We start from the raw sequence: 25,605 nt of genomic DNA on the forward strand, positions 1-25,605 counted from the left end.
AAGTTTAATTTTAAAGTTTTTTAACAGTCAGGGGCCAAAGCGATAGCGCAGTGGTAGGGCATTTCCCTTGCACAGCGCTGACCCAGGATGGACCTGCGTTCGATCCTCAGCATCCCATATGGTCCCCCAAGCAAGGAGCGACTTCTGAGCGCATAGCCAGGAGCAACCCCTGAGCATCACTGGGTGTGGTCCAAAAACCAAAAAGGTTTTAACAATCAGTTGTGGGTTTTTTTTGTATAAGATCTTCACCAAAATTTGTTTGCTAAGTTAGTCTTCTAACAAATGTGCTAAGTTGTGTAATTAAATGTTGATAAAAATTCTGATTAGCATTGCTTCATCAAATAGAGAGAGATAGACAGAAAGACAGACAGACAGAAAGTAAGACAGACTGACAGAACTGGGCCAACACATTTTCCTGCCTGTTAATCAGGGCCACACAGACAAAGCTCACGGAAGGATGACCCCTGCCTCAGGAAGCTTTGAATCAGCTGCTATTTATAGCTTATATGTAGCCAAGCTTCATATCAGGTCTTGGCTCAGCAGGAAAAGTTTTCTGCCACATTTTACATTTGAGGAAACGGTTTATGGACCTCATTGAGTGAAGTTTCTGTGTGAAAGGAAGAATGTAACATGTGATGGTATTTCTGCTCATTTGAGCCAAGGGTGTGGAAAGTTGGGCAGAAATGTGGAAAGCTGTGTCAGGGACAAAGAAGTTTTTTTACATATGAAACAACTCGTGGTTTGTGGCACCTAGAGTGTCTTTAATATCATGTATCTGGGGCCTGGAGAGATAGCACAGCGGTGTTTGCCTTGCAAGCAGCCGATCCAGGACCAATGGTGGTTGGTTCGAATCCCGGTGTCCCATATGGTCCCCCGTGCCTGCCAGGAGCTATTTCTGAGCAGACAGCCAGGAGTAACCCCTGAGCAATGCTGGGTGTAGCCCAAAAGAAAAAAAAATCATGTATCTAGTAAATTTGTGCTGTGATACTAATGGAAAATAAAGATATATATATATATAAAATATTATTCCCAGGGACTGGAGAGATAGCATGGAGGTAGGGCGTTTGCCTTTCATGCAGAAGGTCAATGGTTCGAATCCCGGCATCTCATATGGTCCCCTGAGCCTGCCAGGAGTGATTTCTGAGCATAGAGCCAGGAGGAACCCCTGAGTGCTGCCAGGTGTGACCCCCCCCCAAATTATTCCCATATAGGTCAGAGGGAAATAAGCTACTGATATATTTCCAGATTAATGGCCTCTTTTCTGAATGTGCTCATATACTTGGGGTTTTCTGTTTATTTTGCAAGCAGTAGAGCATCTACTTTGCATCTGTGAAGTCTTCCAGTTATTGTATTTCTAAATATGTATACTTTTTTTGTTTTGTTTCATTTTTTGGGTCACACCCGGCAGCACTCAGGGGTCACTCCTGGCTCTACATTCAGAAATTGCTCCTGGCAGGCTCCGGGGACCATATGGGATGCCGGGATTTGAACCATCCTCCTTCTGCATGCAAGGCAAATGCTCTACCTCCATGTTATCTCTCCGGCACCAAAATATGTTTATTTTTTTATAGTACTCTATTCTTGTTTCATTAATAGAAAGTTTCACAAATAATCAATTTATTACTGCTGCCTTACTGTGAATAGGACACTTGTCTTATGTGTGGCCAACCCTGCCCTGGTTTGATCCCCATTATCCCCTCTGATCCCCAAGCCCTGCTAGGAATAATTCCTGAATGCATAGCCAGGAGTGACCCCTGAGCATCACCAGGTGTAACCTTCCCAAAAAGAATCAATTTGGAGACAGAGCAATAGTGCAAAAAGTAGAGCATTTTCTTTGCATGTGGCTGGCCCAGATTCAGTTTCCAGCATCCCATATGGTCTCCTGAGCAAACCAGAAGTAATTTCTGAATAAAGAGCCAGGAGTTACCCCTATGCACAGCCAGATGTGGGCCAAAACCAAAAAACTAAAAAAATCCATTTTTAAATAATATTATATATAGTGAAATGCTATAATCTCTTATAAAACATTATTTTGTAATGTTTGGGAAATTATATAAGGCAGAACATTGAATCTGGGGGCCAGAGAGATAGCACAGCAGTAGGGCGTTTGCCTTGCATGCAGACAATCTGGGAGGGACCCAGATTTGACTCCTGGCATCCCACATGGTCTCCCCAGCCTGCCAGGGGCGATTTCTGAGTACAGAGCCAGGAGTGACCCCTGAGCACCACTGGGTGTAACCCAAAAACAATAAATAAAGTTTAAAAACAAAAACAACATTAAATCTGACCATTTAAGAAATGCCATGAGTAATATTTTCTCCATAACATTGCTTCCATCACCATCTTTTTTGTGTGGGGTCCCAAACCTAGAAATACTCAAGTGTTACTCTTGACTCCGCACTCAGAAATAACTCTCCTGGCCGTGCTCAGGAGACCATATGGGGTGCCCAGGATTGAACCTGGATCAGCCTTTCTGACCCCCTAGGCCACCATCTTAAGTTTTTCTCTCTGGGAGCTGAACACTTGTATTGCTTGAGTGAGGCCTGGGTTCCAAAACCAAGGAATGAGCTACAAAATAATTACAATTTCTTTTCTTCTTTCCCTAGGTCTATTCCCAATAAAATCCCAGCTCCTCTCCACAAGGATTGATGACCCCAAACGTTTTCCAAAGAGAGATTTCTAAGTTAAAGATGAAAGAAATCGGAATTGTTTGATGGACAGAATAATCCTACAGGCTGGTAACTTGGAATGGAATCTTAAGAAAATTAACTCATGCACCCAACGGGGAACATGGATGTTGGTTTTTCCCGGTCTGCTGTCCAGACACTATCTAGGAGCCACTGCAAAAATATTAAACAAAAAATTTCTCAGTGGGAAGGAAGAACTAATGGCTTATCTGCGACGGACAAGTGTCACCCCAAGGATTTTGGGGTGAGGTACAACCACTGTCGTCAAGAGATTAAGAAGAATCCTATTGCTGAGGGAAGGAGCAAAAAAATAGCTATAAGCAACTCTCAGAATGAAGATGCCAAAAGTCGTGATCAAAGTGAAGATGAGAGCGAGAAGCAGGCATCTGGGGGGGCAAATATCTTTAAAAATGAGTCGGATTCCACTTGGGTTTGTTCGCGGGTCAAACAGATTGAGGGCTGGAATGAAGTTGTTTTGGATCCAGAAACTTCCTTACCTCCAGGAAACTTCTATACCTCCCAAATATTGTGGAAGAAAATAGAAGCTCTTTCTCCTGACAAAGTCTGCAGATTAGCTCTAGAGCCCTGTGACTCTTCAGATAAAGGCCTGGATTTCAGAGTTCTCAATGGTTCATCTGGAATAACCAAGAGTTTGGAAAATATTTACTCGGAACCTGAAGGGCAGGAATGTGGCCTTTCTATAAATCCTCTACCCAAACCTCGGAGAACATTCAGATATTTGTCTGAGTCTAGTGTTATGCCTCATAAAGAAAGACACTGTGACAGGAAATACTGTGAAAATAATTCTTGTGCAGAGGCGCCTTTGGCCTCTTCTCAGGAACCTGTACCAAAGAAGTATGGTGGGAAAATTAGGGGACGCTCTAAAAGGTAGGTTTTTAATTTGATCGGTAATGATTTGTATTTTCCATACAAAAGTATTGACCTTTCTTTCTTTCCTTTCTTCCTTCCCTCCTTTCCTTCCTTCTTCCTTTCTTCCTTCTCTCTTTCCCTCCCTTCTTTCTTCCCTCCCTCCTTTCCTCCTTCTCCCCTCCCTCTCTTCTTTCCCTCCTTGCTTCCTTCCTTCTTCCTTCCCTCCTTCCCTCTCTCCTCCCTCCCTCATTCCTTTACTCCCTCCCACCCTCCTTCCCTCTTTCCCTCCCTCCTTCCTTTCTTCCTTCATTCCCTGCTTCCTTTCTTCACCTCCCTCCCTCCTTTCTTCATTCCCTCCCTCTAACTCTTCCTTTCTTCCTTCTCTCCTTTCTTCCTTTCCCTCTTCCCTCCTTCCTTCCTTCCTTCCTTCCTTCCTTCCTTCCTTCCTTCCTTCCTTCCTTCCTTCCTTCCTTCCTTCCTTCCTTCCCTTCTTCCTTTCTTCCTTCCCTCCTTCCCTCCTTCCTTCCCTTTCTCTCCCTCCCCCTCTCTCTTCATTAATGCTCCAGAGACTTTGTGCTAGGGATGGGACCCCAAGGTGCACCCTAACCTCTGTGCTATCTCCTTGGTCCCTTTTCCTTTGCTTGTCATTTTCATTTCTATTTTCTTTCATGAGTTATGGTCGTAATTTGATTGTACAGGTGCTGATAAACCCATGGGGGAGAATACAAGAGGTCGTAGGAGTGTAGGTAAAAATCTAAGGTGATCTCCCACATCAGCGCACCAGAAAAGCTCTCGTTTTATAGCTTTCAAAATATATAGGAAGTCAATTTGTGACAATGAATTGCTACATGTTTTTTTTTATCAGAATTGCTCATTTTATTACAATATTCAATTTAATGCCTTTTTAATTGGATCATTGATTTAACATTTAACTTTTCTTATTCTAGTAGAGGACAGCCATATGCATCTTTTGTGAGTGTTGTACTCAGTGCTGCATGTTGGGAAGTTTGTCTTTTTTTGGGGGGTGGGGGGGGCACACCCGGCAGCACTCCAGGGCTACTCCTGGTTCTATGCTCAGAACTCGCTCCTGGCAGGCCCAGGGGACCATATGGGATGCCAGGATTAGAACCACCGACCTTCTGCATGCAAGGTAAACGCCTTACCTCCATGCTATCTCTCCGGCCCCAGTTTGTCTTTTTTTTTTTTTTGGTTTTGGTTTTGGTTTTGCTTTTTGGGTCATGCCCAGCAGCACTCAAGGGTTACTCCTGGCTGTATGCTCAGAAATCGCCCCTGGCAGGCACGGGAGCCCATATGGGATGCTGGGAATTGATCCACCGTCCTTATTCATGAAAGGCAAAAGCCTTATCTCCATGCTATCTCTCCGGCCCCAGTTTGTCCTTTTTGAAGAGAAGCTCTTTTAGTGCTTCTTGCCAAACTAATTTCAAGGCTGTTAAATTCCTAAGCTGTTGTCTTTCCATGAACTCTGTCGTTTCTTCACATCTGAATGACAATCTAACTGGATAAATTTTATTGCTGAGGTGTTTATTTTGTGGTTGTTTGGTGTTCATTTTGTTGAGGTTTTGTATTATATATCCTGCCCTAACTTCTGGCTTATAGAGTCTTATTTGATTGATTTGCTGTATATCTTGCAGGCTTTCTTATGTATAAAAGTTCCTTTTAAGATTTTCAATATTTTGCCCTTATATTTGGATGTTTTTCATTTTGAGTATAATGTATCTTACAGTTTTCCTAATTGGGCCTATTTTCTTTTTTTTTTTTTTTTTTTTTTTTTTTTTTTTTTTTGGGTTTTTATTTTTTATTTTTTATCTTTATTTAAACACCGTGATTACAAACATGATTATAGTTGTATGATTACAGTCATGTAAAGAGCACCCCCCCTTCACCGGTGTAACATTCCCACCACCAATTTCCCAGATCTCCCTCCTCCCCACCCCCCTACACCTGTACTCGAGACAGGCTTTCTACTTCCCTCATTCATTCACATTTTATGATAGTTTTCAGTGTAGTCATCTCTGCAACTGCACTCATCACTCTATGTGATGAGCTGCATGTCCTGAGCTGCACCTACCAGCCCTCATCTCTCTTGTCTCTGAGATATTGTTAAAAATGTCCTTCATTTTTCTTAAAGCCCATAGATGAGTGAAACCATTCTGCGTCTTTCTCTCTCCCTCTGACTTACTTCACTCAGCATAATAGATTCCATGTACATCCATGTATTGGAAAATTTCATGACTTCATCTCTCCTGATGGCTGCATAGTATTCCATTGTGTATATGTACCACAGTTTCTTCAGCCACTCATCTGTTGAAGGGCATCTTGGTTGTTTCCAGAGTCTGGCTATTGTAAATAGCGCTGCAATGAATATAGGAGTAAGGAAGGGTTTTTTGTATTGTATTTTTGTGTTTCTTGGGTATATTCCTAGGAGTGGTATAGCTGGATCGTATGGAAGCTCAATTTCCAGTTTGTGAAGGAATCTCCATATCGCTTTCCATAAAGGTTGTACTAGACGGCATTCCCACCAGCAGTGAAAAAGAGTTCCTTTCTCTCCACATCCCCGCCAGCACTGCTTGTTTTCCTTTCTTGTGATGTGTGCCAATCTCAGTGGCGTGAGGTGGTACCTCATAGTAGTTTTGATTTGCATCTCCCTGACGATTAGTGATGTTGAACATCTTTTCATGTGCCTTTTGGCCATTTGCCTTTCTTCTTTTTCAAAGTGTCTGTTCATTTCTTCTCCCCATTTTTTGATGGGGTTAGTTGTTTTTTTCTTGTATAGTTCTGTCAGTACCTTGTAAATTTTGGATATTAGCCCTTTATCTGATGTGTATTGGGTGAATAATTTCTCCCACTCAGTGGGTGGCCTTTGTATTCTGGGCGCTATTTCCTTTGAGATGCAGAAGCTTTTCAGCTTAATATAGTCCCATCTGTTTATCTCTGCTTCCACTTGCTTGGAAAGTGCTGTCTCCTCCTTAAAGATGCCTTTAGTCTCAATGTCCTGGAGTGTTTCACCTACATGTTGTTCTATATACCTTATAGTTTCAGTTCTGATATCAAGGTCTTTAATCCATTTGGATTTTACCTTTGTATATGGTGTTAGCTGGGGGTCTGAGTTCGCTTTTTTGCAAGTGGTTAACCAGTTGTGCCAACACCACTTGTTGAATAGGCTTTCCCTGCTCCATTTAGGATTTTTTGCTCCTTTATCAAAAACAAGGTGGTTATATGTCTGAGGAACCTTCTCTGAGTACTCAAGCCTATTCCACTGATCTGAGGGTCTGTTTTTATTCCAATACCATGCTGTTTTTATAACTGTTGCTTTGTAATACAACTTAAAATTGGGGAAAGTAATGCCTCCCATATTCCTTTTCCCAAGGAGTGCTTTAGCTATTCGAGGTTGTTTGTTGTTCCAGATGAATTTCAGAAGTATTTGATCCACTTCTTTGAAAAATGTCATGGGTATCTTTAGAGGAATCGCGTTAAATCTGTACAATGCTTTTGGAAGTATTGCCATTTTAATGATGTTGATCCTGCCAATCCATGAGCATGGTATGTGTTTCCATTTCCGCGTGTCCTCTCTTATTTCTTGGAGCAGTGTTTTGTAGTTTTCTTTGTATAGATCCTTCACATCTTTAGTCAGGTTGACTCCAAGATATTTGAGTTTGTGTGGAACTAATGTGAATGGGATTGTTCTCTTAATGTCCATTTCTTCCCTATCATTATTCGTGTATAAAAAGGCCATTGATTTTTGTGTGTTAATTTTGTATCCTGCCACTTTGCTATACAAATCTATTATTTCTAGAAGCTTTTTGGTAGAGTCTTTAGGGTTTTCTAAGTAGAGTATCATGTCATCTGCAAACAGTGAGAGCTTGACTTCTTCCTTTCCTATCTGAATTCCCTTGATATCTTTTTCTTGCCTAATCGCTATAGCAAGTACTTCCAGTGCTATGTTGAATAGGAGTGGTGAGAGAGGACAGCCTTGTCTTGTACCAGAATTTAGAGGAAAGGATTTTAGTTTTTCTCCATTGAGGATAATATTTGCCACTGGCTTCTGGTAGATGGCTTTGACTATATTGAGAAAGGTTCCTTTTATTCCTATCTTGCTGAGAGTTTTAATCAAGAATGGGTGTTGAACCTTATCAAATGCTTTTTCTGCATCTATTGATATGACCATGTGATTTTTATTTTTGTTGTTGTTTATGTTGTGTATTATATTAATAGATTTACGGATGTTAAACCATCCTTGCATTCCTGGGATGAAACCTACTTGATCAAAGTGAATGATCTTCTTGATGAGGCACTGGATCCTGTTCGCCAGGATTTTGTTGAGGATCTTTGCATCTGTGTTCATCAGGGATATTGGTCTGTAATTTTCTTTTTTGGCAGCATCTCTATCAGGTTTTGGTATTAAGGTGATGTTGGCTTCATAAAAGCTATTTGGAAGTATTCCTGTTTTTTCGATTTCATAAAAGAGCCTGGCCAGAATTGGTAGTAGTTCCTCTTGAAAGGTTTGAAAGAATTCATTCGTGAATCCATCAGGGCCTGGGCTTTTGTTTTTGGGTAAATTTTTGATTACAGTTTTAATTTCCTCAATAGTGATGGGGGTGTTTAGATATGCTACCTCTTCTTTATTCAACCGTGGAAGGTTATATGAGTTCAGAAATTTATCCATTTCTTCCAGGTTCTCATATTTAGTGGCATAGAGTTTCTCAAAGTATTCTCTGAATACCCTTTGAATCTCTGCAGTATCTGTAGTGATCTCCCCCTTCTCATTTCTAATACGCGTTATCAAGTTTCTCTCTTTCTTTTGCTTTGTGAGTTTTGCCAATGGTCTATCAATCTTGTTTATTTTTTCAAAGAACCAACTTCTGCTTTCGTTGATCTTTCGGATTGTTTTTTTGGGTTTCCACTTCGTTGATTTCTGCTCTCAGCTTTGTTATTTCCTTCTGTCTCCCTATTTTTGGGTCCTTTTGTTGAGCACTTTCTAGTTCTATTAGCTGTGTCATTAAGCTACTCAGGTAAGCTCCTTCTTCCTTCCTGATGTGTGCTTGCAAAGCTATAAATTTTCCTCTCAGTACTGCTTTTGCTGTGTCCCATAAGTTCTGATAGTTTGTGTCTTTATTGTCATTTGTTTCCAGGAACCTTTTGATTTCCTCCTTGATTTCATCTCGGACCCACTGGTTATTGAGTATGAGGCTGTTTAACTTCCAGGTGTTAAATTTTTTCTTCTGTGTCCCTTTGCAGTTCACATCTAACTTCAGAGCCTTGTGGTCAGCAAAGGCAGCCTGCAAAATGTCTATCTTTTTTATTTTATGGAGGTATGTTTTATGTGCCAGCACATGATCTATCCTGGAGAATGATCCATGTACATTGGAAAAGAATGTGTATCCAGGTTTCTGAGGATAGAGTGCCCTATATATATCTACTAGGCCTCTTTCATCCATTTCTTTTTGCAGGTCTAGTATATTTTTGTTGGGTTTCCATTTGGTTGACCTATCAAGTGTTGACAAGCCTGTGTTGAGGTCTCCCACAATTATTGTGTTATTATTGATATCCTTCTTCAGATTTGTCAACAATTGTATTAAATACTTTGCTGGACCCTCATTCGGTGCGTATATGTTTAGGAGAGTGATTTCTTCTTGCTGTACAAATCCCTTGATTAGTACATAATATCCATCTTTGTCCCTTACAATTTTTCTGAGTATAAAGTTTGTGTCATCTGATATTAGTATGGCCACCCCCGCTTTTTTAAGGGTGTTGTTTGCTTGAATGATTTTCCTCCAGCCTTTGATTTTGAGTCTATGTTTATTCTGACTATTCAGGTGTGTTTCTTGTAGACAGCAGAAGGTTGGCTTCAGTTTTTTGATCCATTTCGCCACTCTGTGCCTCTTAACTGGTGCATTTAGTCCATTGACATTGAGAGAAATAATTGTCATGGGATTTATTGCCATCTTTGTGTAGAAGTTTGGTGTGTTTTTTGTTCTGTCTTGTTTTTAGAGTAGATCTTTCAGTTTTTCTTTTAAGGCTGGTTTTGAGTCTGCAAAGATTTTGAGCTGTTGTTTATCTGTGAAGCCGTGTATACATCCGTCAAACCTGAAACTTAGTTTTGCTGGGTGCAATATTCTTGGCGAAGCATTTATTTCATTGAGTTTTGCCACTACGTCCCACCACTGCCTTCTGGCCTTGAGTGTTTCTGGTGACAGGTCTGCTGTAAATTTCAAGGATGCTCCGTGGAATGTAATTTCCCTTTTCGATCTTGCTGCTTGCAGTATTCTATCTCTATCGGTGGGTTTCATCATGGTGACTAGGATGTGTCTTGGGGTGTTTCTACTGGGGTCTTTTTTAGCTGGTACTCTTCGGGCATGCAGGATTTGGTCACATGTTTTCTTTAGCTCTGGTAGTTTCTCTGTGATGATGTTCTTAACCATTGATTCTTCCTGAAGATTTTCTTCTTGGGTCTCTGGAACTCCAATGATTCTGAAGTTGTTTCTGTTGAGCTTATCAAAGACTTCTATTTTCATCTTCTCATATTCTTTGAGTAAATTTTCCATTGTCTGATCATTTGATTTGAGGTTTTTTTCTAATCTCTTCTGCTGTGTAAAGTTGTTATGCATCTCATCTTCTAAAGCACTAATTCTATCCTCAGCTGCTGTTAACCTGTTGGAAAACTCATCCATTATGTTCTTCAATTCGTCTATTGAGTTTTTCAGACCTGTTATCTGATCTGATATTTCAGTTTGGAGTTTTCTGATTTCTGTCTTCATATTCTCTTGATTTTTATTAGTGCTCTGATTTATACTTTCTTTGATATCTGATAGCAACCTCCATATTTCGTCTCTAAACTCCATTTCTGAAAGACTGCTTAGGTAGTTGGTCGTTGTTGGGTCATCAGAGTTTCCATCTTCATTCTCTATGGTTGAAGTTGGTCTGCGTAGTCTCCCCATTGTCTCGCTTACGCTGTGGGTTTTTCTACGTGTTGTGGTGGTACTCATTGGCGAGGTGGAGTGCGCGGCCGCGAAGCGCAGCGGAGCGGCCGCGCTCCGGCCCCCAAACACTCACCTCAGCCGAGGCAAGCCGTCAGGGGATGCCTGGGGAGGCCCCCAAGTGTCTGCCAAGCAAAGAAACCAGCACAATCCACAACTCCAACAGAAAACTCACAGCCCCAGCGAGACACGCCTTGAAGAGATTAATGCTGAATCAGGTCAAAGTTCCCAGGTTGATGCAGGCTGGGGGAGGTCCCAAAATGTCTGCCGGGCCTAGGGGTCCAGCAGTCAGCCTGATCTGCAACTCCGGCCCCCAAACACTCACCTCAGCCGAGGCAAGCCGTCAGGGGATGCCTGGGGAGGCCCCCAAGTGTCTGCCAAGCAAAGAAACCAGCACAATCCACAACTCCAACAGAAAACTCACAGCCCCAGCGAGACACGCCTTGAAGAGATTAATGCTGAATCAGGTCAAAGTTCCCAGGTTGATGCAGGCTGGGGGAGGTCCCAAAATGTCTGCCGGGCCTAGGGGTCCAGCAGTCAGCCTGATCTGCAACTCCGGCCCCCAAACACTCACCTCAGCCGAGGCAAGCCGTCAGGGGATGCCTGGGGAGGCCCCCAAGTGTCTGCCAAGCAAAGAAACCAGCACAATCCACAACTCCAACAGAAAACTCACAGCCCCAGCGAGACACGCCTTGAAGAGATTAATGCTGAATCAGGTCAAAGTTCCCAGGTTGATGCAGGCTGGGGGAGGTCCCAAAATGTCTGCCGGGCCTAGGGGTCCAGCAGTCAGCCTGATCTGCAACTCCGGCCCCCAAACACTCACCTCAGCCGAGGCAAGCCGTCAGGGGATGCCTGGGGAGGCCCCCAAGTGTCTGCCAAGCAAAGAAACCAGCACAATCCACAACTCCAACAGAAAACTCACCTTTTTTTTTTTTTTTTTTTTTTTTTTTTTTGGTTTTGGGCCACACCCTGTGACGCTCAGGGGTTACTCCTGGCTATGCGCTCAGAAGTTGCTCCTGGCTTCTTGGGGGACCATATGGGAAGCCGGGGGATCGAACCGCGGTCCGTCCTAGGCTAGTGCAGGCAAGGCAGGCACCTTACCTCCAGCGCCACCGCCCGGCCCCATTTGGGCCTATTTTCATTGGGACCAGTACATTCTTTTTTTGTTGTTGTTGTTTTGTTGTTTTGTTTTATTGTTGTTGTTGTTTTTGGGCCACACCGGGTGATGCTCAGGCTTTGTGCTCAGAAATTGCTCCTGGCAGGCATGGAGGACCATATGGGATGCCGGGATTAGAACCACGATCCATCCTGGATTGGCTGCATGCAAGGCAAACACTCTGCCACTGTGCTATCTCTCCGGCCCTGGGATCAGTACATTCTTAATTCATTCAGGGCATGAAGACCTCGGTTTCATTCTATGTTTATATCAGTATCCATTGAAGACATGGAATGTGCTTTGGCTTAATGCTTTTGATTGATTTTCTTGTTTCTTTTTTTGTTTGTTTGCTTGTTCGGGCCACATCTGGTAGTACTCAGGGTTTAATCCAGGGATGTGCTCACTCTGTGCTCACTTTTAGCCAGCTTGGGGGACCATATGGATTGGCAAGGATCAAACCCAGGTAGCCCATTTGAGACAAGCTAAGCTACCTACCTATTGCTCAGGTTCAGCTTCTGATTATCTTATGGACACCAATATCATTTATTAATCTTAGTTACCTAATAAAATAGCATTGTTATTTTGTATACAAGCCATTACCAATTTCTAGCATATCAACTTACTTACATTTTGGGAAGAATCCTACATAGAGATGCTCAGGGCCTGGTAGGTCTGGGTTGCAGACAGGAAAGGGACCAATCCAGGACTTGTGCCAATATCCCCTACTTCTTTTCTTTTTTTTGGGGGGGGGTTGGGCCACACCCGGCGGTGCTCAGGGGTTACTCCTGGCTGTCTGCTCAGAAATAGCTCCTGGCAGGCACGGGGGACCGTATGGGACACCGGGATTCGAACCAACCACCTTTGGTCCTGCATCGGCTGCTTGCAAGGCAAACACCGCTGTGCTATCTCTCCGGGCCCAATATCCCCTACTTCTATCACAACAGTTCAGAGTCCAGTTTTAATATAAAATACAATTTTAAAATCCCTCTCCTTTCTTTAAGGAAATCCTTTGAATTTGAGGATATTCAGCACTTTCGAAGTCGGAACACACAGAAGATTCATGAAGAGCTTGGGAGAAATTCTGGGTCGGCACTTTATTACACACACTCTGAGGACAATATCTATGAGGATATCATTTGTAAGTGTCCACAGACTGTGTAGATAAATTTCAGAAGTATGTATTTGGTGGAAACCTTAACTGTAGGATGATATTTTGTTTTATAACATATAGGGTGGTCAAAAAATTTTTTTTCTGATACGGAGAATTTGTATAAATTCTTTTATTCATTGCTGAATTTTTTTTGGGGGGGTGTTATTGAATCTTACCAATGGTTTAGTGGACTGCTCAGGTCAGAAGAGAAGTAGACCAACACACTAATATTTTGAGTTTTAGTTTGGTCAAATGCCATTAATTTTGAGATCTACATTCCTTTAGCAATGTAGAATAAAGATTTAGTCATGTTTTTCTTTCTCTTCCCCACTATACTTTCTTTGTCTCCTTTTAACTGCACTTCTTTTGAGTTATTTTTTTTATTATCTTTCAAGATCCCAATAAAGAAAATCCATATGAAGATATTCCATTGCAGCCTTTTCCCATGTGGAGATCTCCTTCAGCATGGAAACTCCCACCCCCTAAGACTACTTTCAAAACACCTAAGGTACAACTTGAGAATTGATATAAAAGCACACGAGAATGTTATTTACTATATCTACACAAAGTTTTAAATGGTGTGATAGCACAGTGGTAGGACTTTTGCCTTGCACTCAAACAACCTGGGACTGATCCGGGTTCAATTCCTGGTATCCCATATGGTCCCCTGAGCCTGCCAGGAGTGATTTCTTTTTTTTTTTTGGGGGGGGGGTTGGAGGTGGGGGAGGTCACACCTGGCAGTGCTTAGGGGTTACTCTTGGCTCTGCACTCAGAAATTGCTCCTGGCAGGCTCAGGGTACCATCTGGGATGCTGGGGATTGAACCCCGGGTCTTTCCCAGGTAGGCCATGTGGAAGGCAAATGCCCTACTGCTGTACTATCACTCCAGCCTCAGTGTTTCTGGGAATTTGACTTAGTATAATGAAAGTTTGAATTAGAAAGATGGGAAGCTGCTTTGCAAATAGTTGTGAAAAATTACAATGTTCTTGGAACTGGAGTTATAAAGTACAGCAGGTAAGGCATTTGTCTGGCAAGTAGCCAACTTGGGTTTGATGCCTGGCATCCTATATGTCCCCCTGAGGATGCCTGGAGTGATTCTTGACTGCAGAGTCAAGAATAAATAACTCCTTCCTGCCCACTGCTGGTTGTGCACCCCTTAACAAAACATTGCAGTATCTTCACTTGAGATGTTTTTGAAGGAAAGATAAAGATTTGTCTGGAATAGCTTTGACCAATGTTTGAGGGCTCAGATGTTAATGATATGATTTACCCTGGGCAGTTATATCTTCTCTTGTTTTAAGCTTCCTCCCAAGCCCCAATTTCTTTACCGGAAGACTATGGAGTTGAAGAACACGCAAGCATATTTACGCTCCAAGTTCTCGAAGGATACCACTCTGCCTGTGACTTTGACTGAATGGAAGCATTTCCGAGCTGGAGAAATCACATGTAGAAAAAAGAAAAATGTTCCAAGGGTAAGAACTTCAGGACATTAAGAAAAATGAAAGACATTTTTTGCATTAATTCTCAGAGACAAAAGAGTTGAGGGCTGGAAGGTGCAGCTCATGACATGAAGCTCACCACAAAAAGTGATGAGTGCAGTTAGAGAAATAACTACATTGAGAACTATCCTAATAATGTGAATGAATGAGGGAAGTAGAAAGCCTGTCTCGAGTACAGGTGTGGGTGGGGTGGGGCGGAGGGAGATTTGGGACATTGGTGGTGGGATTGTTGCCCTTGGTGAAGGGGGGTGCTCTTTACATGACTGAAATCATACAACTACAATCATATTTGTAATCGCGGTGTTTAAATAAAGATAATTAAAAAAAAAGAACTTCAGGACCTTGGCCATTTTCCATAGTGAAAATTAAGACGACTGAAATTCAAATAGGTTAAAACTGACCTCCTGAAGGGCTAGAGTGATAACACAGCACATAGGGTATTTGCCTGGCCCACCTGACAGACCTGGGTTTAATGCCTGACATCCCAAATGGTCCCCGAGCACTGCCAGGAATGACTTTCTTGGTGCAGAGCCAGGTGTAATCCCTGAGCACCACTGGGTGTGGCCCCCAAATAAAAACAAAACAGCAAACAAACCCGACCTGCTGATAGTAGAAGATGCAGAAAGCAGATTTAAGTTTTCAACGTCTCCTGGAAGAAACATTCATGAATGGCTTTTTTTCAAGATTATGTTAATTGGTTGGGAATATTAATTTTAAATAGAGGGTATTAGATTAGTGACCAAAAGAGCTCAAAGAACTAAGTACATGTGTTGCATATATATATATATTCTACATCTGGCACCACTTGGTCCCCTCAGCAGCTCCAGGAACCCCCACCACCACTAGGTTTTCCCTCAAAACAAATAAATAAAACCAAATTTTCACTTGAAGATAGCTCTATAATTTTATAGGCATTCTATTAAGTTGGCTCTCGTTTACAGGTTTTCTTTGTTACCCCAAATTAGAACATTCCTATTTGGGATATATGACTTATGAGTTATTTTGGGGTCTTGGAATGCTTTATAGTTAATTTATATGGGAAAAAATTTTTTTTGGTTTTTGGGCCACACCTGTTGACGCTCAGGGCTTACTCCTGTCTATGCACTCAGAAATCGCTCCTGGCTTGGGGAACCATATGGGATGCCAGGGGATAGAACTGTGGTCTGTCCTAGGCTAGCGCTTACAAGGCAGACAGACGTCTTACCTCTAGTGCTACTGCTTCTGCCCCTATGTGGGAAATTTTTATGGGAAAACTTTTTAGCAGATCAAATCATTATTTCTCTCTCAACCAGAGTCTCAGAGTTCCCTTTGGCTCCTTGAAATATCTCAAAGGACCCACAGGTGAAAAACATGTAAATTGGAGGCAGGAGGGAGGTGACACACCAGGAAGCTTGGGAGCTTACAGGGAGGGGAGGGTAACATTGGAATAAAAAAAGATCAAAAGTGAGTCATAAAACAGGAAAAATATAAAAAAACGTGGGGCCAGAGTGGTGGCACAAGTGGTAGGGTGTTTGCCTTGCATGCGGCTGACCCTGGATGGACCACAGTTTGATTCCCCTCATCCCATATGATCCTCCAAGCCAGGAGCGATTTCTGAGCACAGAGCCAGAAGCAACCCCTGAGCATCACTGGGTGTGCCCCCCCCCCAACAAAAAAAAATCAAAAAATGCTCTTCAGATACCCTACCCAATCATACCAAACAGAAATACTCTGGTTTTGGATAGTAGAGATACCTATATATATAATTGCTGAGTGAATTCAGATTTGTGCCTGAGTTTATTTTCAGGTGTTTTTATTGTTTGTTGTTATTGTTTGGGGGGGCAGGGTGCAATGTCCAACATAATCAAGAGTTACTGTTGGCTCTGCACTCAGGAACTAATCTTGCTGGTGCTTAGCGAACCATATGGGATGCCAGGGATCAAATTCTGGTCTGCTATGTGCAAGGCAAACACCCTACCTATTGTGCAATCCCGAATTTATTTATTTTATTTTTTTATTATTTTTTGGTTTTTGGGCCACACCCGGTGGTGCTCAGGGTTACTCCTGGCTGTCTGCTCAGAAATAGCTCCTGGCAGGCACGGGGACCATATGGGACACCGGGATTCGAACCAACCACCTTTGGTCCTGGATCGGCTGCTTGCAAGGCAAACACCGCTGTGCTATCTCTCCAGGCCCCCGAATTTTTTTTTTCCGAATTTATTTTTAATGACAAAAATTTCTATGCAGAGGAATAAAAGTAAAAAAGAAAATTGGCAGATACTTTGCAATATAAATGGTCAGCAATTAACCATATAAATCGCTTCTTTTGAGGGAGAAAAATCATTCATTCTACAAGTGACTATACTAGATACATTGGAACTAACCCTAGGGAATTGGGGTTGTTTATAGATAGATATATTTCCTTCGAGGAGAGACAGTTAAGAAATTTCATGAAAAGGTTATTAGATTCTGGGGCTAGAAAATACAGGTGAATTCATAAAATACATTTTTAACAGTGTGAGGCCCTACATGAGGTCTATGTTGCTGCTTCACCTCCCAAATACAACTAGATGTCGTCCTGGTGGGCTCCAGGTGTTGCTTAAATTGTCCTTTATTTTTTTAAAGTATGCTATTCACCTGCCATATAATTTACTCACTGAATTCAGGCAATTCAAAATAAATGAAGTCTATAATTCAATAGTTTTTTTTAAATAGTAATACTAAAAAAATCAGAAACTAAAGAATTGCTTAGCATTATGCATTAGTAGCCCTCTTTGCTGATAAATTGTTCTAGTACAACAAATCAGATTTCCACTTAGCCCAGAAATAGCAGAGTGAGGGACCGAGCAGTGGTGCAAGTGGTAGGGTATTTGCCTTGCCCATGCTAGCCTAGGACAGATCTGGGTTCGATCCCATGGTCCCCAAACCAGGAGCGATTTCTGAGCACATAGCCAGGAGTAACCCCTGAGCGTCACTGGGTGTGGCCCAAAACCCAAATATATATAAATGTAATTTTATATATGTATATATTATTATGTCATATAAATGATACTTAATATTAGTAATTTAATATTTAAATAAGTATTTTAAATACCTCTGCATTTGAAACATGTTCCTTCTATGATTACAAGGTGACATGGACTAATTCTGCCTTTTCTAGTACTTTCCTAAGGGTTGTGGGGAAATGAGGCAGAAGAAAACTGTAATGAGCTCTTTGAAGGTCAGGTCTGAGGAAATGACTTTGAGCATTTCTACTTCCGTGACCCTCCTTGGATTAAATCGTATTCCATTTTTCATAGAAATTTTGGCTTTGGAGTGTCTTCAAAAACAACATTCCACAGGGAAGAAGGTTTCATTTATTTCCCTGTGGTGATTAATTAGTACTATCCCTGGAAGGAAAAATTGCTTTTATAGTTTGAAAATCACTGATGTAGTCCATATGCCTCTCCCCACCCTTCCTTTCCTTTTCTACTGTGGAAAACTATGTGGGATTGTCTACTACCTCGATTTCCTAATGTTTTCTATCATTTGTGGTAACCACAGCACCATGGTTTTTATCATTTCTTAAGAAAAATGATATTCTGGGGCCGGTGAAATAGCACATCGTTAGGGCGTTTGGATAGACATAGGTTCAATTCCCGGCATCCCATATAGTCCCTCAAGCAGAGTCAGGGGTAACCCTTGAACAACGCCAGGTGTGGCCCAAGAACCAAAAAGAAAAGAAAAACAATATTTGGTAGTGCTTTCTGAAAGTAGAAGTTAAGGTAGTTGTTTCTCTGACTGATAACTAAATTTTAAATATTTTCACTTTACAAATATTAATCTGGGCTGGAGAGATAACATGGAGGTAGGGTGTTTGCCTTTCATGCAGAAGGTCATTGGTTTAAATCCTGGCATCCCATATGGTCCCCGAGCCTGCCAGGAGCAATTTCTGAGCGTAGAGCCAGGAAGAACCCTTGAGCGCTGCCGGGAGTGACCCAAAAACCAAAAAGAAAAAGAAAAAGAAAGAAATATTAATCTATTCAATTTTCCCTTACTTTTCTTTTTTTTTTTTTTTTTTTGTGGTTTTTGGGTCACACCCGGCAGTGCTCAGGGATTATTCCTGGCTCCAGGCTCAGAAATTGTTCCTGGCAGGCACGGGGGACCATATGGGACGCCGGGATTCGAACCGATGACCTCCTGCATGAAAGGCAAACGCCTTACCTCCCATTCTATCTCTCCGGCCCCTTCCCTTACTTTTCTTTTGAGACTTCTACATAAGTTTTATTTAACTTTTCTTTTTCTTTTTTTTTTGGGGGGGGGGGGGTTGGGCCACACCCGTTTGATGCTCAGGGGTTACTCCTGGCTAAGCGCTCAGAAATTGCCCCTGGCTTGGGGGGACCATATGGGACGCCGGGGGATCGAACCATGGTCCTTCCTTGGCTAGCGCTTGCAAGGCAGACACCTTACCTCTAGCGCCACCTCACCGGACCCTAACATTTCTTTTAAGACTCTTAAATAATAGATTCTGATTCTTTGGCTTTCAGTATATGTATTACAAAAATCTTTTTTCTACAATATTTTATCATGTTGGGGCCCGAGCAATGACGCAAACAGTAGGGCATTTGCCATGTATGCACTGACCTAGGACCTAGTTAACACGCTAGTCTGGGATAGACTGCGGTTGGATCCTCCAGCGTCCCATATGGTTCTCCAAGCCAGGAGCAATTTCTGAGTGCATAGTCAGGAATAACCCCTGAGCATCACTGCCTGTGGCCCAAAGAGCAAAAAAAAAAAAAAAAGCAAACAAAAAAACCCTGATATTTTATCTTGCTATGTTAATTATTCTTTTCTGTAGCAGCCTTCAAAATAATCTGCAGGTTTTAAAGCATTGTTTTCTTTCTACATGTTTCTGAACATAGCCACTGAATTATTTTTAATTAAAAATTTTACTTAGGGGACCCGAGAGATAGCATGGAGGTAAGGTGTTTGCCTTTCATGCAGAAGGTCATCGGTTCAAATCCCGGCGTCCCATATGGTCTCCCGTGCTTGCCAGGAGCAATTTTTGAGCATGGAGCCAGGAATAACCCCTGAGCACTGCCGGGTGTGATCCAAAAACCAAAAAAATTTTTACTTAGGAAAAAAATAAGGGCCGGAGAGATAGCACAGCGGCAAGGCATTTGTCTTGCATGCAGCCAACCCAGGAGGGACCCAGTTTGATTCCCAGCATTCCATATGGTCCCCCCAACCTGGCAGGGGCAATTTCTGAGTGCAGAGCCTGGAGTAACTCCTGAGCACCACTGGGTGTGACCCAACAACAAATCAATCAATTAATGAATCAATAAATAAACTTTAAAAAAAAAAAGAAAAAAGAAAATAAATATTATCAATTTAGTTCATTTTTCTAGAATGAATACTCTCCCTTTTTTTTAATAACACTTGAATGTACTTTTGAGTTTGCTTTTTATATGCAATATAAGGCTGATACGTTCTGTCATTACTTAGCCCAAACACATGTTTACTTCTAGATCTTTATTAGAGTCCTTCATACCTTTCGTGTTGGATTTTCTTATTATTTTTATCTTTAGTTTCTTTTGTGGGGTAAGAATTTGGGGCCACAATACTTGAAGAATCCACCAGGCTCCAAGCTCGGATTGTTTCTTAGTGAACTGGGAAGACCAAATAGTGCCAAAAATCGAAGCTGGGCCTCCCTTATGCAATGCCTATGAACTTGCCCTTTGACCTTTCTCCCAGGTCCATCTCACTTGTTTTATTCTAATGATAGTATTTCAAAAAACAGTGAACGTTTTTCAAACATAGTCAGCTACGAAAATCTCAGAAAGAACAAATCCACCCAAAAAAATAAAATCCACTCAAAAAGGCACGAATAACCTACATCTTGAAAGCACATGTTTTTCACATGTTGTTTTTCTGACATTGGATTGATTCCATGTTTGTGTGCTGCCAGGATTGCTAAGGAAACAAAGACAAAAGAGAGAGAAAAATAAGAGCCTTTTCTCAAGCAACTTTGCTAATTGTTTTATGTATTGCTCCCAACAACTTTAATTTGGGGGTAGTAAAGATGTTGGGTACGAATTGTTTAAAAAGTTGGCTTTTTAAAAATAAAAGGAAAATATGAAGAAAGTATTCAAGTATTCCTTGAAAAAATATCTAACCTTTAAACTCAGACAACAGAACTGAGGTTACCAAAGAGAGAGGAAGACAAGGCTGCCAGGGTAGAGGGGTCCAGGGACTTTGGTAGAGAGATACTACTATTTAGGTTGAGGAATTGTTATGGTAAAGATTTTAAAGAGGTGTAAAGTATCATCCCTAAAACATATACTGTCTTCTAAACCAATGTTACTTCAATTAAAAGACTAGAATAGGGGCAGGAGCAATAGCACAGTAATAGGGCATTTCCCTTGCCTGCGGCCAACCTGGAATGGACACTGGTTCGATTCTCAGCATCACTTATGGTCCCCGGAGCCTGCCAGGAGCGATTTCTGAGTACAGAGTCAGGAATAACTCCTGAACACGAACTTAAGGCTTACTCGGGATGAAATCAAGGGCAAATCCATGCATGCTCAGCAACCTGAAATAACCAAATTCTTTTTCTTTGTTTATTTGATTTGGTTTTGAGGCCACATCTGGCAGTGGTCAGGGCTTACTTCTGGCTCTGCACCCAGGCTCTACACTCCTGGCAGGCTCAGAGAACCATGTGGGATGCCAGAAGTCAAATCCACGTTGGCTGCATGCAAGGCAAAGACCTTCCCTGCTGTTTATTCTCTGGCCCCAGTGTCCTCAATTTTTCCTTTCCTTTCCATATAATTCCCACTAAAATATAATTATAGTAATAATAACAAAAGTGAAAAATTAAAAAGTGGCTTTTCATCAGCTTTAAGTTTTTCTGTTTTGGGGCCCAAATGATAACAAAGTGCTTTGCAAATGGTCAACCAAGGATTGACCCGGAAGTGATCCCCTGCATCCCATATGGTCCCCCGAGCCTGCCAGGAGCAACGTCTGAGTGCAGAGCCAGAAGTAACCCCTGAGTGCTGTTAGGTATGGCCCCCCAAAAACAAAGAAAACAAAACCAAGTTTTTCTGTTTTTACCCCAGCATGTGTGTGTGTGTGTGTGTGTGTGTGTGTGTGTGTGTGTGTGTGTGTGTGTGTGTGTGTGTGTGTGTGTGTGTACCAAGTGATACTAGGATTACTAGGATGAGGGGCTCTGGGGCCATCTGACCAATTGAGAGTACTAGGACCCCAGTTTATAATGTTGCTCAGACACTAAAGTGCCTGAGTCTACTAAAATCACCCCAGCAGTGATTAGGGGAATTTGCTATCCCTGGAGATAGTCGGGAAGCTAAGTGATACTAGGAATTGAACCCAGAGCGGACACATGCAAATCACGTACCCTAACTCCTGTACTAACTCCCTAACCCCAAATAGAGTGATTTTTATATTTAAGCATGTTTGAGAAACTCCTATTTTATGATGTTAAAATAATTTTTTTTCTTATGAGTGCTTCCCCTAACAGAGATAGTGTATTCCCATCAACAAAATAATGCTCTAAGTCTGTCAAGACTTTCCTTGTCAAGAATTCCTATAATAGGGGCTGGAGAGATAGCATGGAGATAAGGCGTTTGCCTTGCATGCAGAAGGTCGGTGGTTTGAATCCCGGCATTCCATATGGTCCCTGGAGCCTGCCAGGGGCGATTTCTGAGCACAGAGCCAGGAGTAACCCCTGAGCGCTGCCAGATGTGACCCAAAAACCAAAAAAAAAAAAAAATTCCTATAAGCATGGGGACCGGAGCGATGGCACAGTAGTAGAGCATTTGCTCGCACGCAGCTGACCCAGGACAGACCTGGGTTCGATCCCCGGCATCCCATATGGCCCCCCAAACCAGGAGTGATTTCTGAGCACATAGCCAGGAGTAACCCCTGAGCTTCACTGTGTGTTTCCCCTCCCCCAAAAAAAAATTTCTATGAGCAGAGAGAGTGGGGCTAGAGTGTGGTGGAAGGAAATGAAGAAATGGTGCTATGGTAAATTGCCTGCCTTGATGCCAGGTTCGATCCCCAGAACTTCTATATGGTTCCATGAACATGCAAGGCATGACCCCTGAGTGCAGGACTAAATCTGAGTACCTCTGGTGTCTGAGTACCTCAGCAGTAATACTGAGTACCTTTGGGTGTAGCCCAACTCCACACACACACACCCTCTAAGAGATGGATTGGAAATGACAAGAAGTCAGTGGAGGGCCTTGGACACTTTGATGGTGACAATGGATGGCAACTGGATATCAAAACCATACATTTCAACACTAATGTAAATATGTGACCTAATCTACAGTATGTATTTTATTTATTTATGGAGAGCAAAAGTAACTGGTCCTCACCCTGCCTTCCTGATGAATAGATCACTTCCTGCTCTGGGCAAGCAAAAACTTGAGTCCAATTGTACAGATTTGGTCACGGAAACACTCTAGACTACACTGGCCATGTTTCCTGCATGTTGTACCATGGTGTGACAGGAATCTCGTTAAGAACTTGTGCTGGCTCTTAAGAAAAAAAAAAGGAGATTGTTTTTTACCTGTTACCTGGACTTTGAATTAGGACAGATATCAATCAATGAGAGATAAATTTAGAATCAAAATGGAAATTTTATTTTAAATAAAATTCATCTTCGGGGCCGGAGAGATAGCATGGAGGTAAGGCGTTTGCCTCTCATGCAGGAGGTCATCGGTTCGAATCCCGGCGTCCCATATATGGTCCTCCCGTGCCTGCCAGGAGCAATTTTTGAGCCTGGAGCCAGGAATAACCCCTGAGCACTGCCGGGTGTGACCCAAAAACCACAAAAAAAAAAAAAAAAAAAAATTCATCTTCACATGGAAAACTATTAATAAAATTAATTTTTTGCCACCCAGTGACGCTCAGGGGTTACTCCTGGCAATGAGCTCAGAAATCGCTCCTGGCTTGGGGGACCATATGGGACACCAGGGGATTAAATCTTGGTTCATCCCAGGTCAGCCGCATGTAAGGCAAACGACCTATGGCTTGCGCCACTGCTCAGGCCCTTAATAAAATTAATCTTTTATTTATTTATTTATTTATTTATTTATTTATTTTTGGTTTTTGGGTCACAGTTGGCAGTGCTCAGGGGTTATTGCTCCTGGCAGGCTCAGGGGACCATATGGGATGCCAGGATTTAAACCACTGACCTTCTGCATGCAAGGCAAACGCCTTACCTTAATGCTATCTCTCTGGCCCCAAAATTAATCTTTATATATCATATTTTATATCATAGCTTCAGGATTTGGGTTTTTTTTTGGTCACATCTAGCAGTGTTCATGGGTTATTCCTGGCTCTGCACTCAGAAATCACTCCTGGCAAGCTTGAGGGGGCCATATGGGATGCCAATATCAAACCTGGGTCTACTCCAGTTCAGCCACATGGAAGGCAAATGCCCTACCACTGTGCTATCACTCCAGTCCCTGTTTCATTCTTTTTGTTTTGTGGGCCACACCCTGTGCACTCAGGGGTTACTCCTGGCTCTGCACTCAGAAATTGCTCCTAGCTTGGGGGACCATATGGGACACCAAGGAACCAAACCGTGGTCCATCCTAGATTAGCACGTACAAGGCAAATGCCCTACCACCTGCACCAACCGTTCTGTACCCCTTGTTTTATTTTTTTAATTACTTTATTTAAACACCATGGTTTCAAGGTTGTTCATAATACAATTGGGGTCTTTCCATAGTTACAAAGTTGTTCATGACAGATTTTCAGTCATTCAATATACAGCACCCTTCACCAGTGCACATTTCCACCACCTATGTTCCCCAATTTCTACCAGCCCTCCCCTGCCTATCTCTGAGGCAGACATTTTCTCTCTCCTCTCTCTCTCTTCTCTCTCTCTCTCCTCTCTCTCTCTCTCTCCTTCCCTTTCAATTTTTCCCATCTTAGACACTGTGGTTTGCTATGTTTTTACTGTGAGGTATAGGGTTAACATTCCTATCACTTTATCTTCTTTCAGCACCCAATTCTTACCTAGAGTGAACATTTCCAACTAGTGGTCCCTTCTCTGCCTTAACTCTTCTCCCCTGTTATTTGCAGCAACCTTCCTCCCATGGACTACTAGTCCTTTTGGCCCTCATCTCTATTATATTTGGATAGTATTACCATTCTATCTTTTTGTGTATATCCTACAAATGAATGTGATTATTCTATGTATCTCCCTCTCCCTCCAACTCATTTCTCTCAGCTTAATACTCTCCATATTCATCCATGTATAAGCAGATTTTATGACTTTATTTTCCCTAACAGCTTCGCAGTATTCCGTTGTGTAGATGTACCACAGTTTCTTTATCCACTCTTCTGTTATTTGGCATTTGAGTTGTTTCCAGATTCTGGCTATTGTGAATAGCGCTGTGATGAACATAGGAATGAAGAGAGCTTTTCTGCATTGGGCTCCTAGGGTTTATTCCTAGAAATAGTATTGTTGGATTCAGCAATAAAATTAATCCTATATTGACATTGATTGCTCTATTTTGAAGCTAAATATCTTGGCGCTCTTAATTTGTTTAAGTTTTTGTTTGGGTCTGGAGAGATAAAACAGTGGGTAAGACATTTGCCTTGCAAACAGCCAACTCAGGTTTGCTTTTAGGCATCCCATATAGTCCCCTAGCCCCACCAGGGGTTATTCCTGAGTGCAGAGCTAGAAGTAACCCCTGAGGTTACCAGGTGTGACCCCAAAAAGCTTTTTTAGTTTGGAGGATTACCTGGGGGTGCTCAAGGCCTATTCCTGGCTCTGTGCTAAGAGTGATTTAGTGGTGCTTGGGGGCTCAAATTGAGGTCATCAGGAAGAAATGCAAACTTCTCCCCTTGTATTGTCTCTTCAGTCCCAAATCTTGGCTTTTTTTTTTTTTTTTTTTTTTGGTTTTTGGTTTTTGTGCCACACCCGGCGGTGCTCAGGGGTTACTCCTGGCTGTCTGCTCAGAAATAGCTCCTGGCAGGCACGGGGGACCATATGGGACACCGGGATTCGAACCAACCACCTTTGGTCCTGGATCGGCTGCTTGCAAGGCAAACGCCGCTGTGCTATCTCTCCGGGCCCGATATTTTTTTTTGTTTGTTTGTTTGTTTTTTTTGGACCACACCCGTTTGATGCTCAGTGATTACTCCTGGCTAAGCGCTCAGAAATTGCCCCTGGTTTGGGGGGACCATATGGGATGCCGGGGGATCGAACCGCGGTCCTTCCTTGGCTAGCGCTTGCAAGGCAGACACCTTATCTCTAG

At 42.3% G+C, this 25,605-nt stretch overlaps 1 protein-coding gene across 2 annotated transcripts in view; it reads left to right on the plus strand.

Moving 5' to 3' along the window:
• The first annotated feature begins 2,772 nt into the window (after positions 1 to 2,772).
• DENND2C (DENN domain containing 2C) overlaps positions 2,773 to 25,605 on the plus strand; it is a 55,920-nt gene continuing 33,087 nt past the window's right edge. The window contains exons 1-4 of one of the 2 annotated variants that reach the window (XM_049765671.1): positions 2,773 to 3,575; positions 12,710 to 12,846; positions 13,254 to 13,366; positions 14,159 to 14,329. In XM_049765671.1, the coding sequence (XP_049621628.1) occupies positions 2,773 to 3,575; positions 12,710 to 12,846; positions 13,254 to 13,366; positions 14,159 to 14,329 (1,224 nt within the window). The remainder of the gene's footprint in view (positions 3,576 to 12,709; positions 12,847 to 13,253; positions 13,367 to 14,158; positions 14,330 to 25,605) is intronic. The other variant, XM_049765672.1, reaches the window with a different exon arrangement.

This window comes from Suncus etruscus, chromosome 19 (genome assembly GCF_024139225.1).
Source record: "Suncus etruscus isolate mSunEtr1 chromosome 19, mSunEtr1.pri.cur, whole genome shotgun sequence".
In the NCBI taxonomy this organism is placed as follows: Eukaryota; Metazoa; Chordata; class Mammalia; order Eulipotyphla; family Soricidae; genus Suncus; species Suncus etruscus.